This window comes from Anolis sagrei, chromosome 2 (genome assembly GCF_037176765.1).
Source record: "Anolis sagrei isolate rAnoSag1 chromosome 2, rAnoSag1.mat, whole genome shotgun sequence".
Taxonomy (NCBI): Eukaryota; Metazoa; Chordata; class Lepidosauria; order Squamata; family Dactyloidae; genus Anolis; species Anolis sagrei.
The window spans coordinates 150,704,269-150,728,374 of record NC_090022.1 but is presented as its reverse complement, the minus strand read 5'-3'; the positions used below and the strand labels follow the sequence as shown (position 1 = coordinate 150,728,374).

General features: G+C 39.5%; 1 protein-coding gene across 1 annotated transcript in view; it reads right to left on the bottom strand.

Annotated features, from left to right (window-relative positions):
• Positions 1-23,557, bottom strand: part of CORO2A (coronin 2A) — an 85,401-nt gene extending 61,844 nt beyond the window's left edge. The window contains exon 1 of the mRNA XM_060763780.2: positions 23,044-23,557. Coding sequence (XP_060619763.2) covers positions 23,044-23,058 — 15 coding nt within the window. The 5' untranslated portion in view covers positions 23,059-23,557. The remainder of the gene's footprint in view (positions 1-23,043) is intronic.
• Between the last annotated feature and the right edge of the window lie 549 nt (positions 23,558-24,106).

The following is a 24,106-nucleotide window of genomic DNA, read 5'->3' as shown; positions in this document are numbered from 1 at the left end:
GGATGCCTCTTACAAATTCTCCTCTAAGTAAGTCTATTTTTCTTGCTTACTAGACTCCTGCTTTCCAAACTAATATAAAAAGGATCACCAAGGGGTCAGAAAACGCAACAAATAAATAAACTGCAAATCTCCCAGTCTACTTTCTCTAGAGACAATGCTTCATTTCATTTCATTCTGTTACTTGGACACCATGAAAATATTACTCCTTATCAGTTTTCTCTGCATGTAATCATGTACTTTTGGTTTCGGCGATAGGGCAAACTTCAGCTGACAAAGCTTTTATGTCTTGGCAAATTACTTCCTTCGTTATTGGAGGAAAATGATATGCCGACCATGGTCGCAATAGAGCTGGAAAAGAGCAAAATGATACTCTAAAGACAGCAATGAGTATCATTTAGGTTGCAAAACCTAAAATCAGGAATTTCTGGAAATATATCCAAGACAGCTAGTGAAAAGGTTACATGCAAAATAGGTCCACTGAACACATTCTGCCCAGTTTTCTCTGCGAGAAGGTATAGAGCCTTACTTTACATAATGATGTCCAAGTTACAAGTGGAACATCTGTAACACTTCATGAATGAAAAAGAGCCCCAACATATCAGAACCTGCTAAACAAAGCTGACACAGATTGGATGGAAATCTATATAAATACAAATGTAATGTTCAGTTCTTGTGGGGTTTTTCGGGCTATATGGCCATGTTCTAGAGGCATTTCTCCTGACGTTTCGCCTGCATCTATGGCAAGCTTGCCATAGATGCAGGCGAAACGTCAGGAGAAATGCCTCTAGAACATGGCCATATAGCCCGAAAAAACCCACAAGAACTGAGTGATTCCGGCCATGAAAGCCTTCGACAATGTAATGTTCGTTTGTGGGATTAACATAACTCAAAAACCACTGGACGAATTGACACCAAATTTGAACACAAGACACCTAGCAGGCCAATGAGTGACCACCACTCAAAAAATTGATTTTGTCATTTGGGAGTTGTAGTTGCTGGGTTGTATAGTTTACTTACAATCAAAGAGCATTCTGAATTCCACCAATGATGGAATTGAACCAAACGTGGTACACAAAACTCCCATGACCAACAGAAAACACTAGAAGGGTTTGGTGGAAGTTGACCTTAAGTTTGGGAGTTGTAGTTCACCTCCATCCAGAGACCACTGTGGACTCAAACAATGATGGATCTGGACCAAACTTGGCACGAATATTCCATATACCCAAATATGAACTCCGATCGAGTTTGGGGGAAATCGACCTTGACATTTGGGAGTTTTAGTTACTGGGATTTATAGTTCACCTACAATCAAAGAGCATGTTGAACCCCACCAATGACAGAATTGAGGCAAACTTCCCACACAGGACCCCCATACTTAAGGCCATCCAGTCCAACTCCCTTCCCCAGGACAAAACGTAATCAAAGCCTTCCTGACAAACAGCCATCCAGTCATAGATATAGATAGATGTATATGATTCACACACACACAGAGATATCCTAGATTTGAAAGGGACCCCTAAAGAAGGACAATGATATGTTGCCTGTTCCAGAGCAGGCAACCCAGACAATCTCTACATTGACAAAGAAACAGCAAGAAATACTATTTACCCACAAGCAGAAAGAAATTACATATATTAGAAAACAACATTTTCACATTACTTTATTTTCCAGATCACCAGACTGGGCCACAGCAATGCATGGCAGGGAACGGCTAGTAAATAATAAAGATATAAAAATGAGATTAGAAAATATATATTTTAAGGAATACTCAAAACAGGAAATTTATCAAATGGGAAATATACCATTGGAAAATATACTAACAATATGGAAAAAATGTAAGAAAAACCTAATCAAAGGGAATTCTAAAATAACGCCAGGTATAATGGAGGGGAAATTTCCTAAAAATATGAAAAATGTGATGGATAAGGAGTTGAAAAAAGAAGAAATTAGACAACGTTGGAAGTTGGATAGAACAAATAAAGAAGAGCAGCATTAAGGAAATCCTAGGCAAATTAAATATATCATGACTCCATTGGATCCAACTGGACCAATGATTCAAAAATTGGAAATGAAAGGGTTCGGGGGAAAGAGAACCAACAAAATCTGAAAATATAATATTAAAAGAACTGGCTAAAGAAGAAAATGAGCATCAAAAAGAGATAACAAGTATGATATACAAAATATTAATAAAGATTAAAGGGGGAGAAAAGGGATACAAACAAGGGAACTATGGGAGGAAGAATTGGGAATAAAAATAGGAGAAAGGAATTGGGAAAAATTATGGAAAGCAAGACACCTCAAGAATTTATCAATTAGGATAAAAGAAAACTGCTACTAGATGGTATGGAAATGGTACCTGACCTCGACAAAGATACACAATATGGATAAGGGTTGTTCAGAAAAATGTTGGGGTGGCCAAGAAAGGGGTACATATATCCACATGTAGTGGCAATGCAAATATGTACAGAGGTTCTGGGGAAAAGTTATAGTAGAAATAGAAAGTATTATGAAGAAAAAATAAATATAAATCCGGTGACTATACTGTTATCTATTTATAATACAGATGAATGGAAGGAAAATGAAAAGAATCTGATAATGATGTTGTTAACGGATGCAAGGCTACTAATAGCAAAATATTGGAAAGGAGAGGTGGAAATTAAGATAATCTTTTCTAGAATCTTGCCCTGCCTCACGTCGATACCGGGCAAAATTCTGGAAAAGATTGTTAAGGAAGCGGTCTGCAAACACTTAGAAACAAATGCAGTCATCGCTAATAGTCAACATGGATTTATCAAAAACAAGTCATGCCAGACTAATCTGATCTCTTTCTTCGATAGAGCTACAAGCTGGGTAGATGCGGGGAATGCCGTGGATGTAGCGTACCTGGATTTCAGTAAGGCCTTCGACAAGGTCCCCCATGACCTTCTGGCAAGGAAACTAGTCCAATGTGGGCTAGGCAAAACTACGGTGAGGTGGATCTGTAACTGGTTAAGTGGACGAACACAGAGGGTGCTCACTAATGCTTCCTCTTCATCTTGGAAAGAAGTGACAAGTGGAGTGCCGCAGGGTTCCGTCCTGGGCCCGGTCCTGTTCAACATTTTTATTAATGACTTAGATGAAGGGCTAGAAGGCATGATCATCAAGTTTGCAGACGACACCAAATTGGGAGGGATAGCCAATAGTCCAGAGGACAGCAGCAGAATTCAAAACGATTTTGACAGATTAGAGAGATGGGCCAAAACTAACAAAATGAAGTTCAACAGTGACAAATGCAAGATACTCCACTTTGGCAGAAAAAATGAAATGCAAAGATACAGAATGGGGGACGCCTGGCTCGAGAGCAGTACGTGTGAAAAAGATCTTGGAGTCCTCGTGGACAACAAGTTAAACATGAGCCAACAATGTGATGTGGCGGCAAAAAAAGCCAATGGGATTTTGGCCTGCATCAATAGGAGCATAGTGTCTAGATCTAAGGAAGTAATGCTACCCCTCTATTCTGCTTTGGTTAGACCACATCTGGAATATTGTGTCCAATTCTGGGCACCACAATTCAAGAGAGATATTGACAAGCTGGAATGTGTCCAGAGGAGGGCGACTAAAATGATCAAGGGTCTGGAGAACAAGCCCTATGAGGAGCGGCTTAGGGAACTGGGCATGTTTAGCCTGAAGAAGAGAAGGCTGAGAGGAGATATGATAGCCATGTATAAATATGTGAGAGGAAGCCACAGGGAGGAGGGAGCAAGCTTGTTTTCTGCTTCCTTGGAGACTAGGACGCGGAACAATGGCTTCAAACCACAAGAGAGGAGATTCCATCTGAACATTAGGAAGAACTTCCTGACTGTGAGAGCCGTTCAGCAGTGGAACTCTCTGCCCCGGAGTGTGGTGGAGGCTCCTTCTTTGGAAGCTTTTAAGCAGAGGCTGGATGGCCATTTGTCAGGGGTGATTTGAATGCAATATTCCTGCTTCTTGGCAGGGGGTTGGACTGGATGGCCCTTGAGGTCTCTTCCAACTCTTTGATTCTATGATTCTATAGAAGAATGGTACAAGGAAATTTGGAAATTAGCAATAAATGATAAATTAACATGCAATCTAAAGGTTAAAAAAGGCCTAAGGAAGGATCATGATTTTGAAAATATATGGAAAATATTTACTGTGGAAACATTAAGGAAAGAAGATGGGAACCAATCCCCACCAGAAGAAATGAGGTACTGGTGGGAGCATAAAGAAAAGAAGAACTCTGGAGATGGGGAGCATAAGGGGTAGCACAACGGAGGAAAGGAGAAGAAGTAATTATATGAATTTTACAGATGTTTTTTGTAATGAAATGAATATAAATGCAATTAAAATGATTTTTTAAATGAACCTGAATGATGTAGGCGATACATGTGGATGTCTGCATTATGATGAGAAAAATGACAAAATATAATTAATATTAGTCAGAAACACCAGTCCTGTTCATGGCCATGGCAAACCTAAGCCAGAAGACACACCCGGTACAAAAATCACATTGTCACGAAAACAAATGGGAGTTGATCCCAGCTCCTTGCCTGCTTTTTGTGAGTATGTGGCACTCCATGCCTCCTTGCCTTAGAAAGAGAGTGTGTGTATGTGTGGCATGCAGGCCCAGAAAGTATGCACACCTGCCTGTAACCAAGAGTAAGAATGAGAATTTGCATGTTGCCTCCTTGCCTTGGAAAGACAGTGCATGTGTGTGTGGCGCGAAAGTATGTGCACCTGCATGCAGCCGAGTGCCTCCTCTAGAGTAAGAATGAGAATTTGCCTTCTTGCCTTGGAAAGAGACTGTGTGTGTTTGTGTGGTGCGCAGGCCCAGAAAGTGTATGCACCTGCATGCAGCTGAATGCCTCCTCTAGAGTAAGAATAAGAATTTGCCTTCTTGCCTTGGAAAGAGACTCTGTGTGTGTGTGTTTGTGTGGTGTGCAGGCCCAGAAAGCATATGCACCTGCATGCAGCCGAATGCCTCCTTTAGAGTAAGAATGAGAATTTGCCTCCTTGTCTTGGAAAGAGAGTGCATGTGTGTGGCGTGCAAGCCCAGAAAGTGTACACACCTGCCTGCAGCTGAGTGACTCCTCTAGAGTAAGAATGAGAATTTGCCTCCTTCCCTTGGAAATTTTGTGTGTGTGTATGGCGTGCAGGCCAGAGAAAGCATGTGCCTGTCTGCAGCCAGGCATCTCTTCTCCAGAGCAGAAACAATTAAGATGCCTCCTTAAAGCGTGTGCCTGTCTGCAGCTGAGCACCTCTCCTCTAGAGTAAAACAGCATCAATGCAATGCAATGTTTTCTATGTAAAACAGCTAAAATGATGAGAAAGGGAGTCTAGTAAGCTTTCCCTCCCCCCATAATAGGCCAATAGAAAATGGATCTTTTGGCACCCCAGAGTGAAAACAGGTATCTGCCCCTCCCGATTTTGGAAGCTCCCAAAATAGATTGGGCCCCCCACCAAAAGCCGGGGCACGCAACGGGTCAAGCCTGTGATCCCATGATCACCATCCTCAAGCTTGCCAATATCACCCCCAAGACTGAAAATATCAGGTTGAGGAGGCTGGAAGAAAGTAAAAGAGAATTTGTATTGTCGAAGGCTTTCATGGCTGGAATAACTAGGTTCTTGTAAGTTTTTTTCAGGCTATAGGGCCATGTTCTAGAGGCATTTCTCCTGACGTTTCGCCTGCAGAGAATTGCTCTCAACTTTCAATCTCACTTTGAGAAGAAGCTGAGATATAAATGCAATCAATTCAACCAATCAATTCCTGGCAGTGGTAGCCCTAATTTGCTGCAGCACGGGCCTGGCTTTAGAGCAGAGAAGCATGTTTTTGGGACTATTTTTGGATCTGCTGCAGGGTCCTTACCACTATAATTGAGGTTGGGCAAGTGGTACTCTAGTCCAATACAACTGGAGAACACAAAGTTGTGGAAGGCTGCATAGCTTCAGCAGCAAATATTTCTTGATGCAAGATGATGTGGATTTTATTACCACTTTTCTTCAGTTATCCTGAGATAGATTATGGAAATATGGCCACTTATCACTTATCTCCCTTGCTTTATGACTTAACGTTTTCCAGGTACAGTTATACATGTGTGGGAGTTTCTTTTCTGTGATTTGATTTCACGTAGGTCTTTTCATAGTTTTCCGTGTCTGAAGGTCTTAGCTATACACGCCAAGCACACAACTGAAGACTAAGCCCTTTGAACTCAGTGGGACTGACTTCTGTACTGGCATTTATTTAATTAATTTTTACTTCCTTCCAAAAGCCTCCCAGAGAGATTCAAAAGTTATGAGAAATGAGAGTCCCCGCTTGACAGCTTACATTCTAAAAGACACCACACAAAGGGACAAGGAGAAGGGATTAAGAAGGAGGAAGGAAAATGTACATATGGGATTACATAGTTAATTACTTTATTTCTTTTTTGTAGCACATTAGCTATCCTTCCATGTGCACCAATGCACATTTGGGATGACTCCAAATGAACATTTCTGATTAGTAACTTCCCATGGTGTGCATAAAAATGCTTGGTTAGTTAGTTATACTTCTGTCATGCTGAGAAATGTCAAGAGGAATTTAGACAAGCATGTTCCTACAAGACTATAAACATATTCAGTCCTAATATATACCGTAGCAACTGAGATTTCTTCACTAGGAGTGGGGTCCAGCAAGAGTATTCCTAAAATGAATGGGAGGGGAGAAAATTGAAAGTTACCTTGGTCATAAATTTACAGTCATAATGGGCAAGATAAAGTAAAGGTTTCCACTGACATTAAGTCGAGTCCAAATCTGGCGGGTGGAGCTCATCTCCATTTCTAAACTGAAGAGCTGAAATTGTCCGTAGACGCCACCAAGGTCATGTGGCCGGCATGACTGCAAGGAGCGCCGTTACCTTCCTACCGAAACGGTACCTATTGATCTACTCACATTTGTATGTTTGCGAACTGCTAGGTTGGCAGGAGCTGGGGCTGACAATGGGAGCTCACCCTGTTCCGCGGATTCTAACCACCGACTTTCCAGTCAACAAGTTCTGCAGCTTGGTGGTTTATTCCACTGTGCCACCGCAGCCCCATAATGGGGAAATGTGTAGTCAAAAGGGTGGAATTTACATTATGTTAGGATCTTATAGAAAACTGTTTTATCATTAGTATGTGTCCTCAGAGAAACGATGCAAACGTATAAAGGTGTGTCTAATGTATCTTGGAAGTGTGATCAACACAAAGGGGCATTTTATTATATGGTCCATGACGTATTGTGTTCCAAAACTTTGTCAGTCTGGATTCAAAAGTCCCACAATATTTTTGCGTGTTCATTTTCCACTACCTTTGCTACTACTACTACTACTACTATTATGTGGTATGATTGGAAAAAGCTTTAAAATGGAAAGGGGACTTGAATAGAAAAGTTTAAGAAGCCCTGGTGCAAAGGATCACACTTAGGTAAGTGGAAAACCTCCTTGACTGCAGCTGATGAGAATCTTTTACTGAAAGCTGGACAGAGAAGATCCTCGCTGTCACTTTCAGCTAGATAATCACGAACCATTAGCTATACAGCAGGTCTTTTAAAAGCATGATTAACTCAATGCATTAACTAGAAAAAGAGAGCACAATTTGCTCTATAAATCCCTGCTTACTTTCACTAGCCAAGACCTTACCGACCAATAGCAGAGCAGAAAGCTGTTCTGCACAGTATTGCTGAATTGCCACTGCTTACTGCTGTGCATATATAAATCCTGGGTTGTACCTTGCAAGCTTTGAGGATGCCTGCCATAGATGCAGGCGAAACATCAGGAGAGAATGCTTCTAGAATATGGCCATACAGCCCGAAAAACCTACAACAACCCAGTTATTCCAGCCATGAAAGCCTTCGACAATACACATATGAATCCGTTTGGAAGATGTAAATTCCTCTCTGTGAGGAAGTTTCTGGGTCTGCCATTGTACAAGTGGGAAGAGTGTCAAACTGGTCATACTATAACCCAGGCGTTCCTAAACTGAGGGCTGGATGCAGCCCTCCAAAGTCATTTATCAGGCAGCCACCGTAAACTTTAGATTTAGGGTTGCCCATGGGATGAGCAGTTTGCTGATCTTTATTGTTCCTTCTGCTCTCTGACCAGGTTCCCCGTCTCTAAGCTGCCACTTCTTTGGTGATTTTGATTTTTGTGTTTTGATGTTGATATTGTTTTTAAGGTGATATATAAATGAATAAAATAATAAGAATGAGAAAAGGTACCCTGCTTTTAAGGTCCAAAAGCTGCACAAATTAAGAACTACATAAAGGAAGATGTTTGATGTTTTGCATCTCCCTGCAGTCTCCCATTACATTTAAAAGGGTTCCCCAATCCTAAAAAGCAGTTTCAGGGAACAAAATCACAGGGGACTGCAACAGGTATCATGAAAACAGCAAAAAAATGGGCTTCCCAACTTGAACAAGCGCAACTGTTTTTCAATAGTATGAAAACACTACTGAGATACCATTCCACAGTATATTTTTAGTTAGTATGGCACCTATGGTGGCGCAGTGGGTTAAAGTGCTGAGCTGCTGACTGAAAGGTCGCAGGTTCAAACCCAGGGAGGGGTGTGACCTTCCACTGTCAGCCCCAGCTTCTGCCAACCTAGCAGTTCAAAAACATGCAAATGTGAGTAGATAAATAGGTACCACTCTGGTGGGAAGGTAACAGCACTCCATGCAGTCATGCTGGCCACATGACCTTGGAGGTGTCTACAGACAACGCCAGGTCTTCGACTTAGAAATGGAGTTGAGCACCACACCCCAGAGTTGGACATGACTGGACTTAATGTCAGGGGGCAACCTTTACCTTTACTTTATGGCACCTATGGCACCCTTGGTGGCACAGCGGTTTAAACCGTTGAGCTTCTTAACTTGCTGACCGAAAGGTCAGTGGTTCAAATCTGGGGAGCGGGGTGAGCTCCCATGGTTAACCCCAGCTTTTGATAAGTTGGCTAGCAGTTCCAAAACATGAGAATGTGAGTAGATCAATAGGTAGCACTTCTGTAGGAATGTAATGGTGCTTCCAAGCAGTCATGCTGGCCACATGACCTAGGAGGTGTCTACAGACAATGTTGACTCTTCGGCTTAGAAATGGAGATGAGCACCAACCCCCAGAGTCGGACACGACTAGACTTAAGTCAAAGGAAAACCTTTAACTTTACTATGGCAACTATAATTTTTAGTTTATGTGCAATTAAGAAGTAATGTGACAGACTCTGGGAAGAGGCATGACTCAGAACTGAATCCACAGAAAACGCTTCTCATTCTTACTATCTCAAAGTATCCCTGCTTGAAATCCCAGAAATCTGCAATGCCTGGGAAAATTCCTTTTTATATATGAAATCTCCCAGAATTTCTTGATCAGCTAGAGCAGTGGTTCCCAACCTGTAGTCCGTGGACCACAACTGGTCCGCATGAACGAAAATATGGTCCATGGCCTCACCATTACTGTATCACTGCCTCGAAACCACGCAGAAATGAGAGCGACTGGTCTCGTGAAACCCTCTTATAGTGCCGAGGCAACGGGGATGTTAGGAAGGAAGAGGCTAACTACCACAAAAGATTACCACTACCACATCAGCTCTAGATTATATGGTTTTCTATGGGCGAGCAGATGGTGACTACTGGATGGCATATGTTCTGTATCAAGAAACTAGAGCTGATGTTGTCTATCCAATGTAATTTTCTGAATCAGCACCCCAAATAACCAAACTGAATCTAAAGTTGACCAAAAATTGATTCGTAACCCTTTCGGTACTAATGTTGGAGAGTGGTCCCTGGTCAAGTGGTCCCTGGTCAAATACAAGGTTGAGAACCACTGAGCTAAAAGATGCAGTACAAAATATGTATTTTTTTACGTTCCAAGCTCTGGATCTGCTGGTAGTCATAGTAGAATAGAATCATAGGGTTGAAAGAGACCTCCATGGGCCATCCAGTCCAACCCCCTACCAAGAAGCAGGATAATCGCATTCAAAGCACCCCCGACAGATGTAGACACATTGGGTTGGTTCAGAAATAAATCAGCTACGGCTGGATCTACACTGCCATATAACCCAGTTTCTGAATCCAGATTATCTGATTTGAACTTGATTATATGAGTCAACGGTTCCATATAACCCAAGTCAGAAAGTGGATGTAGATGGTACCTCAGATGATAACCTGGGCATTGCTTTTGATAAGTTGGCTCAGAACAAGAGACAGATTGATGTATTGATGTATATCTATATTAAGATCAAGGTTGTGCACCAGTGAAGGAAGGCTTTATTCAACACCAATAGAGCATCACTGATACAAACACAAAACATCGAGAATAGTATTTAACAGAGCAGCTGCAGCAAATCAGTCTTGAATATCACATACCTGAAAGTTTTTTGGAGAACCAAGTAGAAAAAAAACACAACTTATCAAAGTATCATTTTACCTTTCATTAACTTCATATTAACCTCAAGAGACGATGGAAGTTTTATACTATCTGGGGTCCTCTGTGGATTAAAAAAGAACGCAGCCACAGTTTTGCCTTACTGATCCTACTGACATGTTTTTCTTTCATTTTTATTTCTAACAAAACTACATTTGCTTAACCACAAAGGAAAAAACAGATTGGACACTGCTCTAAAAAGAACAGTAATGGAAATAAAAACTGAAAATAAATTAACACTATGATATTCGACTTAATATGTTGAAGGGCAATATTAGTGGAATCTGCAATGTGGTCTATTTTGGCTGACAGTGTTGAGATATCTCTGGGCATGGGGAAGATTTCCCCCATCACTGCAAGTTTAATTTCATTTTTCCTGGTCACGCATGTCTCCAGTGATAGATGGTTTGACATTAGGTCTGTATTAGCTTTTACCGGAGAAGGCCTATTTTTAGCTGCGCTCATTCTCTTATGGTTGCTGTGTCCCACTTCATACTTACTGGCTTCTCATTGTTGTGGGTGCTGCCAACTTGTCTATGATCTTTCAAATGGAAAAAAAAATCTTGATAATTTCCCTGAAGATGTTCTGATATCCTTTTCATTCCCACTTACGACATCTATATTCTTAAAATAACATTTTTGCTGTGGAGTTTTGCTTATATTATTATTAATTTGGGTGATAAATAGAGCTACATATTTATGTGACCATACCTGATGGTAGCTAGCCACACTATGCCCTACTCCTTCCTGGTTATTGCTAGGACGAGTCTCTATTTGTTTGTGTATTTTTGTCTTTTATTGTTGCTATGTTCAGTGGACTAATCAATAAACAGATCTATATATCTATCTATCTGCTAGGATAAGGATCATTTTTTTTTTTGGTGCCTCATAGTACTTTAACTCCAAGAATTCCTTAGAGTTGGCCAAGTTGGCTAGGGCTTCCGGAAGGACCAACGTTTGGGAACCACTGGCCTTAGCAATTCTCACAAATATGGACACTGTCCTACTCATTCAAATCACAGTTTACTTCTATGCAATGTCTAATCAGATACAGATCCAAATACAACTGCTTGGTGGGCTGTAAAACAGTAGCTAGAACTACTGTATTTTGTTATATGTATTTTAATAATGTTTTGTTTTATCTCTCTGTTTTAACCCTGTTGTACCCCACCTCGAGCTGCAAGGAGAGACAGGCAATAAATACATTGTCGAAGGCTTTCATGGCTGGAAGCACTGGGTTGTTGTAGATTTTTTGGGCTGTATGGCCATGTTCTAGAAGCATTCTCTCCTGATGTTTTGCTGGTATCTGATACCTGCCATAGATGAAGGCAAAATGTGCCAAGTTCATTCCAAGTTTGGTCCAGATACATCATTGTTTGAGTCCACAGAGCTCTCTGGAAGTAGGTGAACTATAACTCCAAAACGCAAGGTCAATGCCCACCAAACCCTTCCAGTATTTTCTGTTGGTCATGGGAGTTCTCTGTACCAAGTTTGGTTCAATTCCATCGTTGGTGGAGTTCAGAATGCTCATAGATTATAGATGAACTATAAATCCCAGCAACTACAACATTCAAATGACAAAATCAACCCCTCCAACCCCACCATTATTCAAATTTGGGCATATAGGGTATTTGTGCCATATTTGGACCACTGAATGAAAATACATCCTGCATATTATATATTTACATTGCAATTCATAACACCAACAAAATTACAGTTATGAAGTAGCAACGGGAAAAAAATCATGGTTGGAGGTCAACACAACATAAGGACTATATTAAGGGGTCATAGCATTAGAAAGATTGAGAACCACTGGCTTAGGTGTACAGGACCACTCTGGTACAGAAAAAGTGAATTAAGTAATTACTATATTTTACCCCCAGAACACCTCTCTAGGAATTTCTAAGCTCAACATCTGCTGGAACCTGACCATAACATTGCACTGGAGGAACTAGATTCCTAAAGAGGACATTATAATCAAATGTGTGAATAATCAAATTTGCAAAAGTCAAATCCGCAAATGTGTAGAGCCAGCTGCTCTAATAAAGACACATTTACTGAACACAAAAATGTGAACACAAGAATAGGGCTACTTTGATCCCAACTGCTATGAAGTGTCACAGATATCTACCCATGTTTCATGTTACGTTTCTTCCCCCGGTGAACACATGTTAACTCTCTGAAGAATGACTCAATGATCCCCCTTAATTAATTGCCTGATAATTTGATCCTAGAGAAAAACTGGGATCCCCATTTAGAATAAAGTGTCTGGCTTGACCAGTGAACAACAAAACAAAACAAAAATCCACACGATACTCCAGAAGCTGAAAGGTATTAAAACAGACTCCGTTGCGGAGAACTCCACCTAGTAATTAGCACCCAGCAATTAGTAGCCAGCTCAGCTAACACTAGGCAACCTCTCCAGGCAATCACCCAAGCCCTGCTCAAAATACAATGGTAAATGTAACCTGCCATGGAACATTTCTACATAGGCCTCTGTCCCGGCCAAAGTCGCCTGAGAAAAAGAAACAAAACATTTTTAAAATTTGTTTATTTACTGTATTTATACTTCACCCTTCTCACCCCGAAGGGGAATCAGAACAGCTTACTACAGGCAGCGATTCGATGCCACACAAAAAAGCAGAAAAATAAAATAAACATTCATATCTACACCTATATAAATAAAAATATAAATAAAAATGTAATGTTCGTTTGTGGGATTAACATAACCCAAAAACCACTGGGCGAATTGACACCAAATGTGGACACAATAGGCCAACGAGTGACCATCACCTATCAGGCCAATGAGTGACCATCACTCATAAAACACTGAAAAACACAGCAGAAAAGACTTTAAAAGCAAAAAACAAAAAAACATGTGCAAAACCACATATATACATAAAAACACATATATACACATGTACACAAATATATACACACACAAAACACATATACACAAACTGGGCCACAGTAACGTGTTGCAGGGGACAGCTAGTTTATCTATATAAATAAAAATGTAATGTTCGTTTGTGGGATTAACATAACTCAAAAGCCACTGGATGAATTGACACCAAATTTGTACACAATACACCTATCAGGCCAACGAGTGACCATCACTCATAAAAACACTGAAAAACACAGCAGAAGGGACTTTAAAAGCCAAAAAATAAAAATACATTACAACGCAAGCGCATAACCACATAAATATACATATACACAAATATATACACACACATATATACATATACGAAACACATATACACAAACTGGGCTACAGCAATGCATGGCAGGGGATGGCTAGTCTTCTATATAAATAAAAATGTAACATTAGTTAGTGGGATTAACATAACTCAAAAACCACTGGACAAATTGACACCAAATTTGGAGACAATACACTTATCAGGCCAATGAGTGACCATCACTCATAAAACACTAAAAAAACACAGCAGAAGATACTTTAAAAGCCAAAAAAAACCCCAAAGAAAAACATTACAACACACATGCAAAACCACATATTTCCACAAACACACATATATACATGTGTACACAAATATATAGACACAAAAAACACATATACACAGACTGGGCCACAGCAACACGTGGCAGAGTACGGCTAGTCCATAATAAAAGTGAAAAATTGTGTGTGTGTGTGTGTGCGCAGCAGGGTGCCCACTTCCACAGACAGGTTCCCACTTCCACAAACTGCTGAGAAGCCACCAAAAGCCCTCCCTCCAATGTCATTTCAGGTTATAGCGAGCACCATGAACATGTAGACCAGCCCCTGCCAATGTCCTCCCCAAAACCATACTGCCCACCACCCAAGGAATGCTTTCACTTGGGGACAATTTCAACCTAGATTTTATGTGTTTCCTCCACCACAGACATCTCAGTGTTTCTTACTCTCTCCGTTGGTTTGGAATTTGCATGATCCCTCCCACTGCCTCTCCCTTAACCCTTTCCTCCTCTTTTCAACTCTGTCTGCCTAACAAACAGAGCAGAACTAAACAGCAACTAAACATACTGGTGGAGTTTGAGGGATTGATTCCACATGATGGAAGTTGTAGTTCACCCTGCATCAAGTCAGAGCACCGTTACCCCCACCAACATTGGGCCTGGACCACATTTGGCACACAGAATCCCCATGACCTAAGAAAAATACTGGAGAGATTTGGATGGAATTAACCTCGATTTATAGCTGCTGTAGGTACTGGGATTTATAGTTCACCTGCAATCAAAGAGCACTCTTAACCCCACCAACAATGGCCCTGGACCTCACTTGGCACACAGAACCACCGTGACAAAAAAAATACAGGAGGGTTTTGGGGAAAATTCACTTTGATTTATAGGAATTATAGTTCACCTACATTCAGAGAGCACTGTGGACGCAAACAATGATGGATCTGCACCAAATTTGGCACGCATACCCAATATGCCAAAATTTGAATACTGATGGGTTTTGGGGAAAATTGTTTTTGACATTTGTTAGTTGTAGGTACTGGGATTTAAAGTTCACCTGCAATCAAAGAGCACTCTGCACCCCATCGATGATGGAGCTGGACCTAACTTGGCACACACATAAGCCCCATGACCAACTGAACATATTGGAGGGATTTGACGGGACTGACCCACCATGGTGAGGGTTGTAATTCATCCTGCAGCCAAGAGTACAGTGAGCCCCACCGATGATGTATCTAGAGCCCAACATGACAAACTTTAAGTACTGATGGAGTTTCAGGGGGTAAACCTGGCATGATGTGAGTTGTAGTTCATCCACAACCTTATGCATTTTGTAAAATAAAAAAATGACTTCTAATAACCCAGGCAATGCCGTATACCCAAGCTAGTATATAATAAAACCAAAAAATTAAAAACATCTAAACTCAATATTAAAACCACATAATCCAAAACCATAATCCAAAGCCGTTCCATTTGTCATTGCACCATACAAATCCTTTTCCTTTTGCACCAGCCAGTCAAGCCATTCTGAACCCGAGGCCAAAACACAGAGCAATCTTCCTTTTCTACCTTCTCCTCGGTCTCTCCAGGGCAAAGTCAGAGCAATAAATCTGTCCCACTGCCTCAGTCAACAACTTTATCTGTGCTTGGAACAAGTCCGCGGTTCAGGAGGGCAAAGACATGCCACACAGGCAGGACAAATCCGGAACTTTTCTGCCCCTTACTCCCTAAGAGACTGGAATTCCCCACTGCACCCATAAAAAACCCTTTCGACATTATTTAGCACCCTGTTTCCACGTCCAAGGGAGTGGTCAACTGGCATTTGGGGAAGGAAGAATTACAAATATGTAAAAAGATTGTGTGTAGAAGCACACTAGAGAACTAAATCAATTGTGAGAACGAGAAGTCCATTTTAAGAAATTACATCTAGCTGACGTAAAACTTTGTTGACACAACTTTTCATATTTGATGTTATTGTATTTAAAATGAATCTGTGCTATGAAGATTATGCGGTATACATACAAACTTGAGTATGAAGTCCTAAGGGATAAGTAGCAAAAACAATTCAGTTTTAGGTTTTTATGTTGGTTGTGTTTATAACATTTGAGATAATTTTCTAAATGGACAGTCAGGAGATCTAAAAAGGCCCCCATTTTTGGGAAACCAAAAGGAAAGTCTAATACAATATATTCTCAAGTATAAGCCCCTTTTTTACACTGAAAAAGCCCCCTTCACCTTATACTCAAGTCAAAGTTATTTATTATTTTACTCTGTTATTATTATTATATTATTATTACATTTATTATTTTACTCTACTATTACATTTATCATTTTACTCTATTTTATTGTTACATGTATTATTTTACTCTATTTATTATTATTACATTTATTACTTTATTATTATTTTTATTACATTTACATTACTTTACTCTATTATTATTTTTATTAAATTTATTATTTTACTCTACTATTACATTTATCATTTACTCTATTTTATTATTACACGTATTATTTTACTATATTTCTTATTATTACATTTATTACTTTATTGTTTTTATTATATTTTTATTATTTTACTCTATTATTATTACATTTATCATTTTACTCTATTTATTATTATACTTGTTATTTTACTCTATTATTACTGTGATTACTACATTTACATTATTTTACTCTATTATTATTTTTGTTACAATTATTATTTTACTCTATTATTATTACATGTATAATTTTACTTTATTTTATTATTATATGTATTATTTTACTGCATTTATTATTATTACATTTATTATTATTATTATTACATTTACATTATTTTACTCTATTATTATTTTATTACATTTATTATTTTACTCTATTAATATTATTACATTTATCATTTGACTCTATTTTATTATTATTACATTTGTTATTTTACTATATTATTACTGTGATTACTACATTTCCATTATTTTATTCTTATTATTACACTTATTATTTTACTCTATTATTATTGGAAGGATACATAAGCACATTTACATTGAAGAAGGTTAGAATAATGATTCAATCAGAGTTGGACAGTCTTATCTTAAATTATAGTTTTATGTAAATATTCAAAAACATTTAACTTACTGATGTCTTAATGTAATTAATTAATTAATTAATGTAAGTAATTAATGTAATTTTATTGGTATCTGATTTTATATTGTTGTGTTGCTATTATATTGTTTTACATTTATGTATTTTATTTCTTGGTTTTATTATGTTTTCATATTATATTATTTGTGTAATGTACTGATGGGCATGGCCTCATGTAAGCCGCACCAAGTCCCCTTGAGGGAGACGGAGCGGGGTATAAATAAAGTATTATTATTATTATTATTATTATTATTATTATTATTATCATCTATTTTTATTCTGAAATTTACCAGTAGCTGCTACATTTCCCACCTTTGGCTTATACTCAAGACAATACACTGTCCGAGTTTTTTGTGGTAAAATTAGGCGCCTTGGCTTACATTCGGGTCGGTTTATACTCGGATATATATGGTATATGTATTTTATTTCTACATGGGGTAGTGAAAGGTAAAGGTTTTCCCCTCACATTAAGTCCAGTCGTGTCCAACTCTGGGGGTTTGTGCTCATCTCCATTTCTAAGCCGAAGAGCCGGCTTTGTCCGTAGACACCTCCAAGGTCATGTGGCCGGCATGACTGCATGGAGCACAGTTATGGCACACTGCATGGGGTAGAAATAATTTTTAAAAGGTAATTTGTGATAGGAGAGGTGGTGTATAATGCACTGAGCTACGTTCTATGCTTCAACTGTGTATGCCAAGCCAGGTAAGACATTTTAAAATTACTGGTCTGCAAGGTATTTTATTAACTACTGCAGACACCTATCTTAGTAATATCTGGCTTACTGTCTACCTGAGAGAGAAGCAGACCAAACTATCTTCCATTGGTAAAGGTTCTATGGGGAATTCTTTCTTCCCACCTGTGGTCAGGTCAGTGCCTATTCATAGATCTCAAACCCCTGCAAATTGCCATATCCAACAGGCCCATCCAGTTTCTCCACTGCCAAAAACCTGAAGTCTAGATTTCCCGATTCATCCACTAGCAATTTTACATTTGCCTGAGTCTCGACCTGTAATTAACCCTTTTTCCAGTTCCTCAGAATCAATCTACAGCAGCCTTCAACCATGAAGAATATTACTGGTGGAACATTGCTTATTTTAAAACATTAAAATACTCCAAAATCCTACAATGTCCACATGGCTGAAATAGAAACACCTTTGCTTACGGATGGTTCAAGGGACAGAAACTTTGTTTCATGCAGAAAATTATTAAAAATATTGCATACAATTTACTTTCAGGATATAAGACATAAATGAATTCTTAATACTGAGTTGGGTCTAACTGCCAATATACCTTACTGTGTATGTTTATGCAAATATAAAGTATATGTAATGATAACAATATGTAAACGTAAAGGTTTTCCCTGACATTAAGTCCAGTTGTGTGCAACTCTGGGGGGTGGTGCTCATCTCCATTTCTAAGCTGAAGAGCCGGCGTTGTCCATAGACAACTCCAAGGTCATGTGGCCAGCATGAGTTCATGCAGCGCTGTTACCTTCCCACTGAAGTGATGCCTATTGATCTACTCACATTTGCATGTTTTCAAACTGTTAGGTTGGCAGAAGCTAGGGCTAACAATGAGAGCTCACTCTGTCCTGCAGTTTCAAACCGTTGACCTTCCAGTAAGCAAGTTCTGCAGCTTAGCGGTTTAACCTGCTATGCCACCGCAAATATAGGTATTCCAAAATCCAAAACATTCCTGGTCTGAAACATTTCAGGTAAGGGATATTCAACCTGTACTGCTAGTGAACTCTTGACAGTATGAGATTGGCATGAACTTCATCCGCAAGACATCACATTATGTATGTATGTGCAAATATACTGTAAGTATTTCAAAATATGAAGAAAAAAAACCAACCTGAAATCCAAAACACGTCTGGACCAAACATTTTGGATAATGTTTGTGTTATCTATCCAAAAAATTGCTATGTCTTCCTATTTCTGGTGTCTAGAATAATGCAGGGTCTGGATCAGTTCCTCTAACATAGTGATTCCCAATCTGTGGTGCAAGGGCCACCAGTGGTCCGCAATATGATCCGCGGCCTCACCATTACTACACCGTTGACTCAAAACCACGTGGCAACGAGAGCAACTGCTCTCGCAAAACCCTCTTATAGTGCCGAGGCAACTGGGATGTCAGGAGGGGAGAGGTTGACTCCCCACGAAAATTACTACTCTCACATCAACTCTAGATTATTAAATATGTTTTTTTGTGGGCAAGCAGATGACGACTACTGGATGGCACATGTTCTGCATCGGAAACTAGAGCTGATGTGGTCTATCCAATGCAATTTTCTGATTCAGCACACCAAATAACCAAACTGAATCCAAAGTTGACCAAAAACTAATTCGTAACCCTTTTGGTGCAAATGTTGGAGTGCTCCCTGGTCAAAGCAGTCTCTGGTCAAGTGGTCGCTGGTCAAAGTGAACCCTGATCAAGTGGTCCCTGGTCAAAAAATGGTTGGGAACCACCGTTCTAGCACATAGCTTTTCCAAACTGTGTGTCGGGACACATTAGTGTGTGAGCTGCAGTGTTTAAGTGTGCCAGAGGAACTTGTGGGTAACTTCTGAGTCTATGGCCACTTCCACAGAGCTGTATAAAATCCACATTGAACTGGATTATATGGCAGTATGGACTAAAATAATTTATTTATTTATTTATTTATTTAGAGGATTTCTATACCGGCCTTCTCAACCTCGACGAGGGACTCAGGTCGGTTTACAATACATATCAAATACAATCAGATAAAACAGATAAAACAGCAAATACAACTCATTACATATTAAAATAGTACAACTCAGTACAATAAAATATCATCATTACATCATTACAGTTTCCTACGCCAAATCGTCAATCCAGTCATGGTCATAATCATATTCATAGTCCAGTTCAAAGCAGATATTGTGGATTATCATCCTTGACCTTCTGAATTATATGGCTGTGTGGAAGAGCCCTTAGTGAAATAAACAATACATTGTATTTTTTAAATAATAATAATAATAATAATAATAATAATAATACTTTATTTATACCCCGCTACCATCTCCCCAAGGGACTCTGTGCGGCTTACATGAGACCAAGCCCACAGTACATCAATAAACAAAGCAATAACAAAACAATTAATACAATACCATTAATATAAATCACATAAACAAAAAAATACAAATTAAAAAAATAAACAATCAACAATTGACAGTAACACACAAGCATTTAAAAACCAATAACAACAACAATAATAAATATTATGCTCTATCTCCCTGAGGAGACTCAAGAGCGGATTACAGAATACATATACAGCAAACATTCAATACATTAAATGCAAAAATCTATTAAAAGGTTTCCATGAGATACGTATGGGGCACAACATACCCTTATACATAATGATACATATGGAGAGGTATGTTGTGCCCCCATACATATCATTATTACAATTTAAGAATGCCCAGTATCTGATATGGAGTTGGTTGAACTTTTGATTTGCTAGCAAAAGCTAAATTACTGGGTCGCGGTATTAAAAAGTGTGTCACTGACATCAAAGCCCTGTTGTATGTCTCTGTGTGATAGGTGATGTTATTTTATGTGATGTGTTTATTAACATTTACTGTTTTATTAGGAGAGGGTCAATCTTAATGTTTTATCTTGTTTTTATCAATGGCACTCAATTGTTGCCAACACTGCGAACCGCCCTGAGTCTCCTTCGGGGTTGAGAAGGGCAGTATACAAATATCGCAAATAAATAAATAAATAATAGCATAGGTAAAGGTAAATGTTTCCCCTGACATTAAGCCCAGTCGTGTCCGACTCCGGAGGTGGTGCTCATCTCCATTTCTAAGCCGAAGAGCCAGCGTTGTCCACAGACATCTCCAAGGTCATGTAGCTGGCATGACTGCATAGAGCGCCATTACCTTCCCCGCCTGAGTGGTACCTATTGACCTACTGCCATTTGCATGTTTTTGAACCGCTAGGTTGGCAGAAGTTGGGGCTGACAATGGAAGCTTACGCTGCTCCCCGGATTTGAACCTGCAACCTTTTCGGTCAACAAGTTCAGCAGCTCAATGGTTTAGCCCACTGCGCCACCAGTTGCTCCAAATAATAGCATTATGAGATGATGATGATAATAAGTAAAAATGTTTGTATTTTCCCCCTTACAGTATGTAAATAAAACATTTCCCCAACTTCCTGATTGATCTACTAGTCCTGAGTCCTAGTAGCATCCCTGATTTATCCTCCCATGACTCCAAATAGGTGTGGTTTCAAAAGACAATGCAAAAACTGTTCAAATGCCTGCAACTACAAGGACAGATTATTATTTTTCCCTTGGATTGCCTTTGCCCCGCCCTCAGACCCAGAATGATGGAGAGCTGGGGTGCAATCCCCTAGGGCTGTGTAGGGCAGATTGAAAACAGGGCAAGACTTTCCAATATATATGTGTGTATTGAGAGAGATATATACATACGAACTAGACATCCCCTGCCACACGCTGCTGTGGCCCAGTCTGTGTATATGTGTTTTGTTTGTGTATATATGCATATATGTGTGTGTATACATTTGTGTATATGTGTGTGTTTGTGTATATATGTGGTTTTGCGCATGTGTTGAAATGTTGTTGTTTTTCTGCTTTTTAAGTCTCTTTCACTGTGTTTTTCAGTGTTTTTATGAGTGATGGTCACTCATTAGCCTGAGAGGTGTCCAAATTTGATGTCAATTCTCCCAGTGGTTTTTGAGTTATGTTAATCCAACAAACTAACACTACACTTTTATTTACATAGATTCTATTATTATTATTATTATTATTATTATTATTATTATTTTCTAGTTGTATTATTTATATTATTATATATTTATTATTATATTAGTCTATTATTCTATGTTGCTATTATTATATTTCTATGACCCTCTGCGCATGCTCATGAACAGTAGCCTAGCTTTGCAGTACTGGATTTCTTATTATTATTATATTAATTTTAATGCATTTTTAATTTTTTGGCTTTTTAAGTCCCTCCTGCTGTGTTTTCCAGTATTTTTAGGTGTGGTGGTCACTCGTTGGCCTGATAGGTGTATTGTGTCCAAATTTGGTGTATATGTGTGTTTGTGTGTGTGTGTATATGCATACACGTGTGTGTATATATTTGTGTATTTATGTGGTTTTGCGCATGTGTTGAAATGTTGTTGGGTTTGTTGTTGGTTTTTTTTTTTTTTTTTTTTTGCTTTTTAAGCCTCTTCCACTGTGTTTTTCAGTGTTTTTATGAGTGATGGTCACTCGTTGGCCTGTTAGGTGTCTTGTGTCCAAATTTGGTGTCAATTTACCCAGTAGTTTTTGAGTTATGTTAATCCCACAAACGATCATTACATTTTTATTTACATAGATTCTATTATTATTATTGTATTATTACATTATTTATATTATTATATATTTATTATTTTATTAGTCTATTATTCTATGTTGTTGTTATTATTATTATATTTCTATGACCCTCTGTGCATGCTCAGGAACAGTAGCCTAGCTTTGCAGTGCTGGATTACTAATTATTATTCTTATTATTATATGAATATTATTATTAATTTTAATGCATTTAATGCAGGGAGCTCTGGCGTGGGCTGATCCATGAGGTCACAAAGATTCGGAAACGACTGAACGAATGAACATTATTATTATTATTCAATTAAAATGCATTTTTAATTTTTATTTATTTTTTTGGCTTTTTAAGTCCCTCCTGCTGTGTTTTCCAGTATTTTTAGTTGTGGTGGTCACTCTTTGGCCTGATAGGTGTCTTGAGTCCAAATTTGGTGTCAATTCGCCCAGTGGTTTTTGAGTTATGTTAATCCCACAAATATTACATTTTTATTTATACAGATATAAATATATATAATGTGTGTGTGTGTGTGTGCATACACACATGCAAAGGTCTGGCATAAATATAATTCCACCTGTAAATCATAATTATTACCATTGCAGAGGTGGTCTGATGCCTTATTTCTTTCTCCCCCCTTGGAAACCCTTTTGCTTCTCTCTTTGCTCAGTGGCTGCTCCTGCATCCTTGCCTACCTTTGCAATGGTCATGCAGCCCGGGTCTCGAGCGATGCGCGCGCGCCTTTGGTGCAGCGTTAAAGGGCAGGTCTATCCGCAGCGGCGATGCCAGCCTGTCTGCTTTGCCTGTGCGCCTCCTCCTCTTCTTCCTCCTCCTCCTCTTCCTCCTCCTCCCGTCTCCAGAGACCGGTCCGCCTATCTCCTTACAGGTGCCGGCCGATCCGAGGATCCCGTTCATTTATTAATCATGATCCCGCTTTGCAAACCTTCCAAGGCGGTGCAGCAACAAGGAAAGCACCATCCCCCCTTTTCTTTCTCTGCTGGAGAAAGAAAAGAAAAAAAATACACAGACACACACGCCCCTGGGAAGATTGGAAAGCAAAGCCCCCAACCCGCCTGCAAGCTGCAAGCACGCTGCTTGGAAGTCACTGCAGGGTAGGCGCGCGCAAGAGCATGCACACAAACACCCGGGTGGTGGGATTGGGTGGAGCCAAAGGGAGAGAGGAAAACAAAACCCCCCTCCCTCCCTGCTTCCATGCCCGCCTTTGTGTGCCGCCCTTGGAGTCCAGAAAGACCCCCGAAGTGGGGCAAAGCAAGCAGCAGTAGGGTTGTTCTGGGAAATGGGAGGCAGCCCCTTCCAAAGCAAGAGTTTTGCCGGTTTGTTTTGGACTGCACACACCCAGATTCTGCAACCTGGATGCACTGTGCAACTAGACTGCGATTGCAATATTTTTGATGGCCATCAAATCATAGAATTCTTCCCCCTGCCATCCCTTGCAACCACATACTACTTTGCAGGAACACACTATCAAAGCTAGGAAGATGCCCCCAGAGAGGACCGGGCTGTGGCACAGCTAGCTAGTAGCCAGCTGCATTAAATCACTACTGAACGAAAGGTCATAAGTTCAGCCCAGGTCGGAGTAAGCTTCTGACCATTAATAGTCTAGCTTGCTGTCAAACGGTACAGCCAAAAGGACCAGGCTGTGGCATAGCTAGTTAGTAGCCAGCTGCATTAAATCACTACTGACCGAGAGGTCATGAGTTCAAAGCCAGCCCGAGTCGGAGTAAGCTTCTGACCATT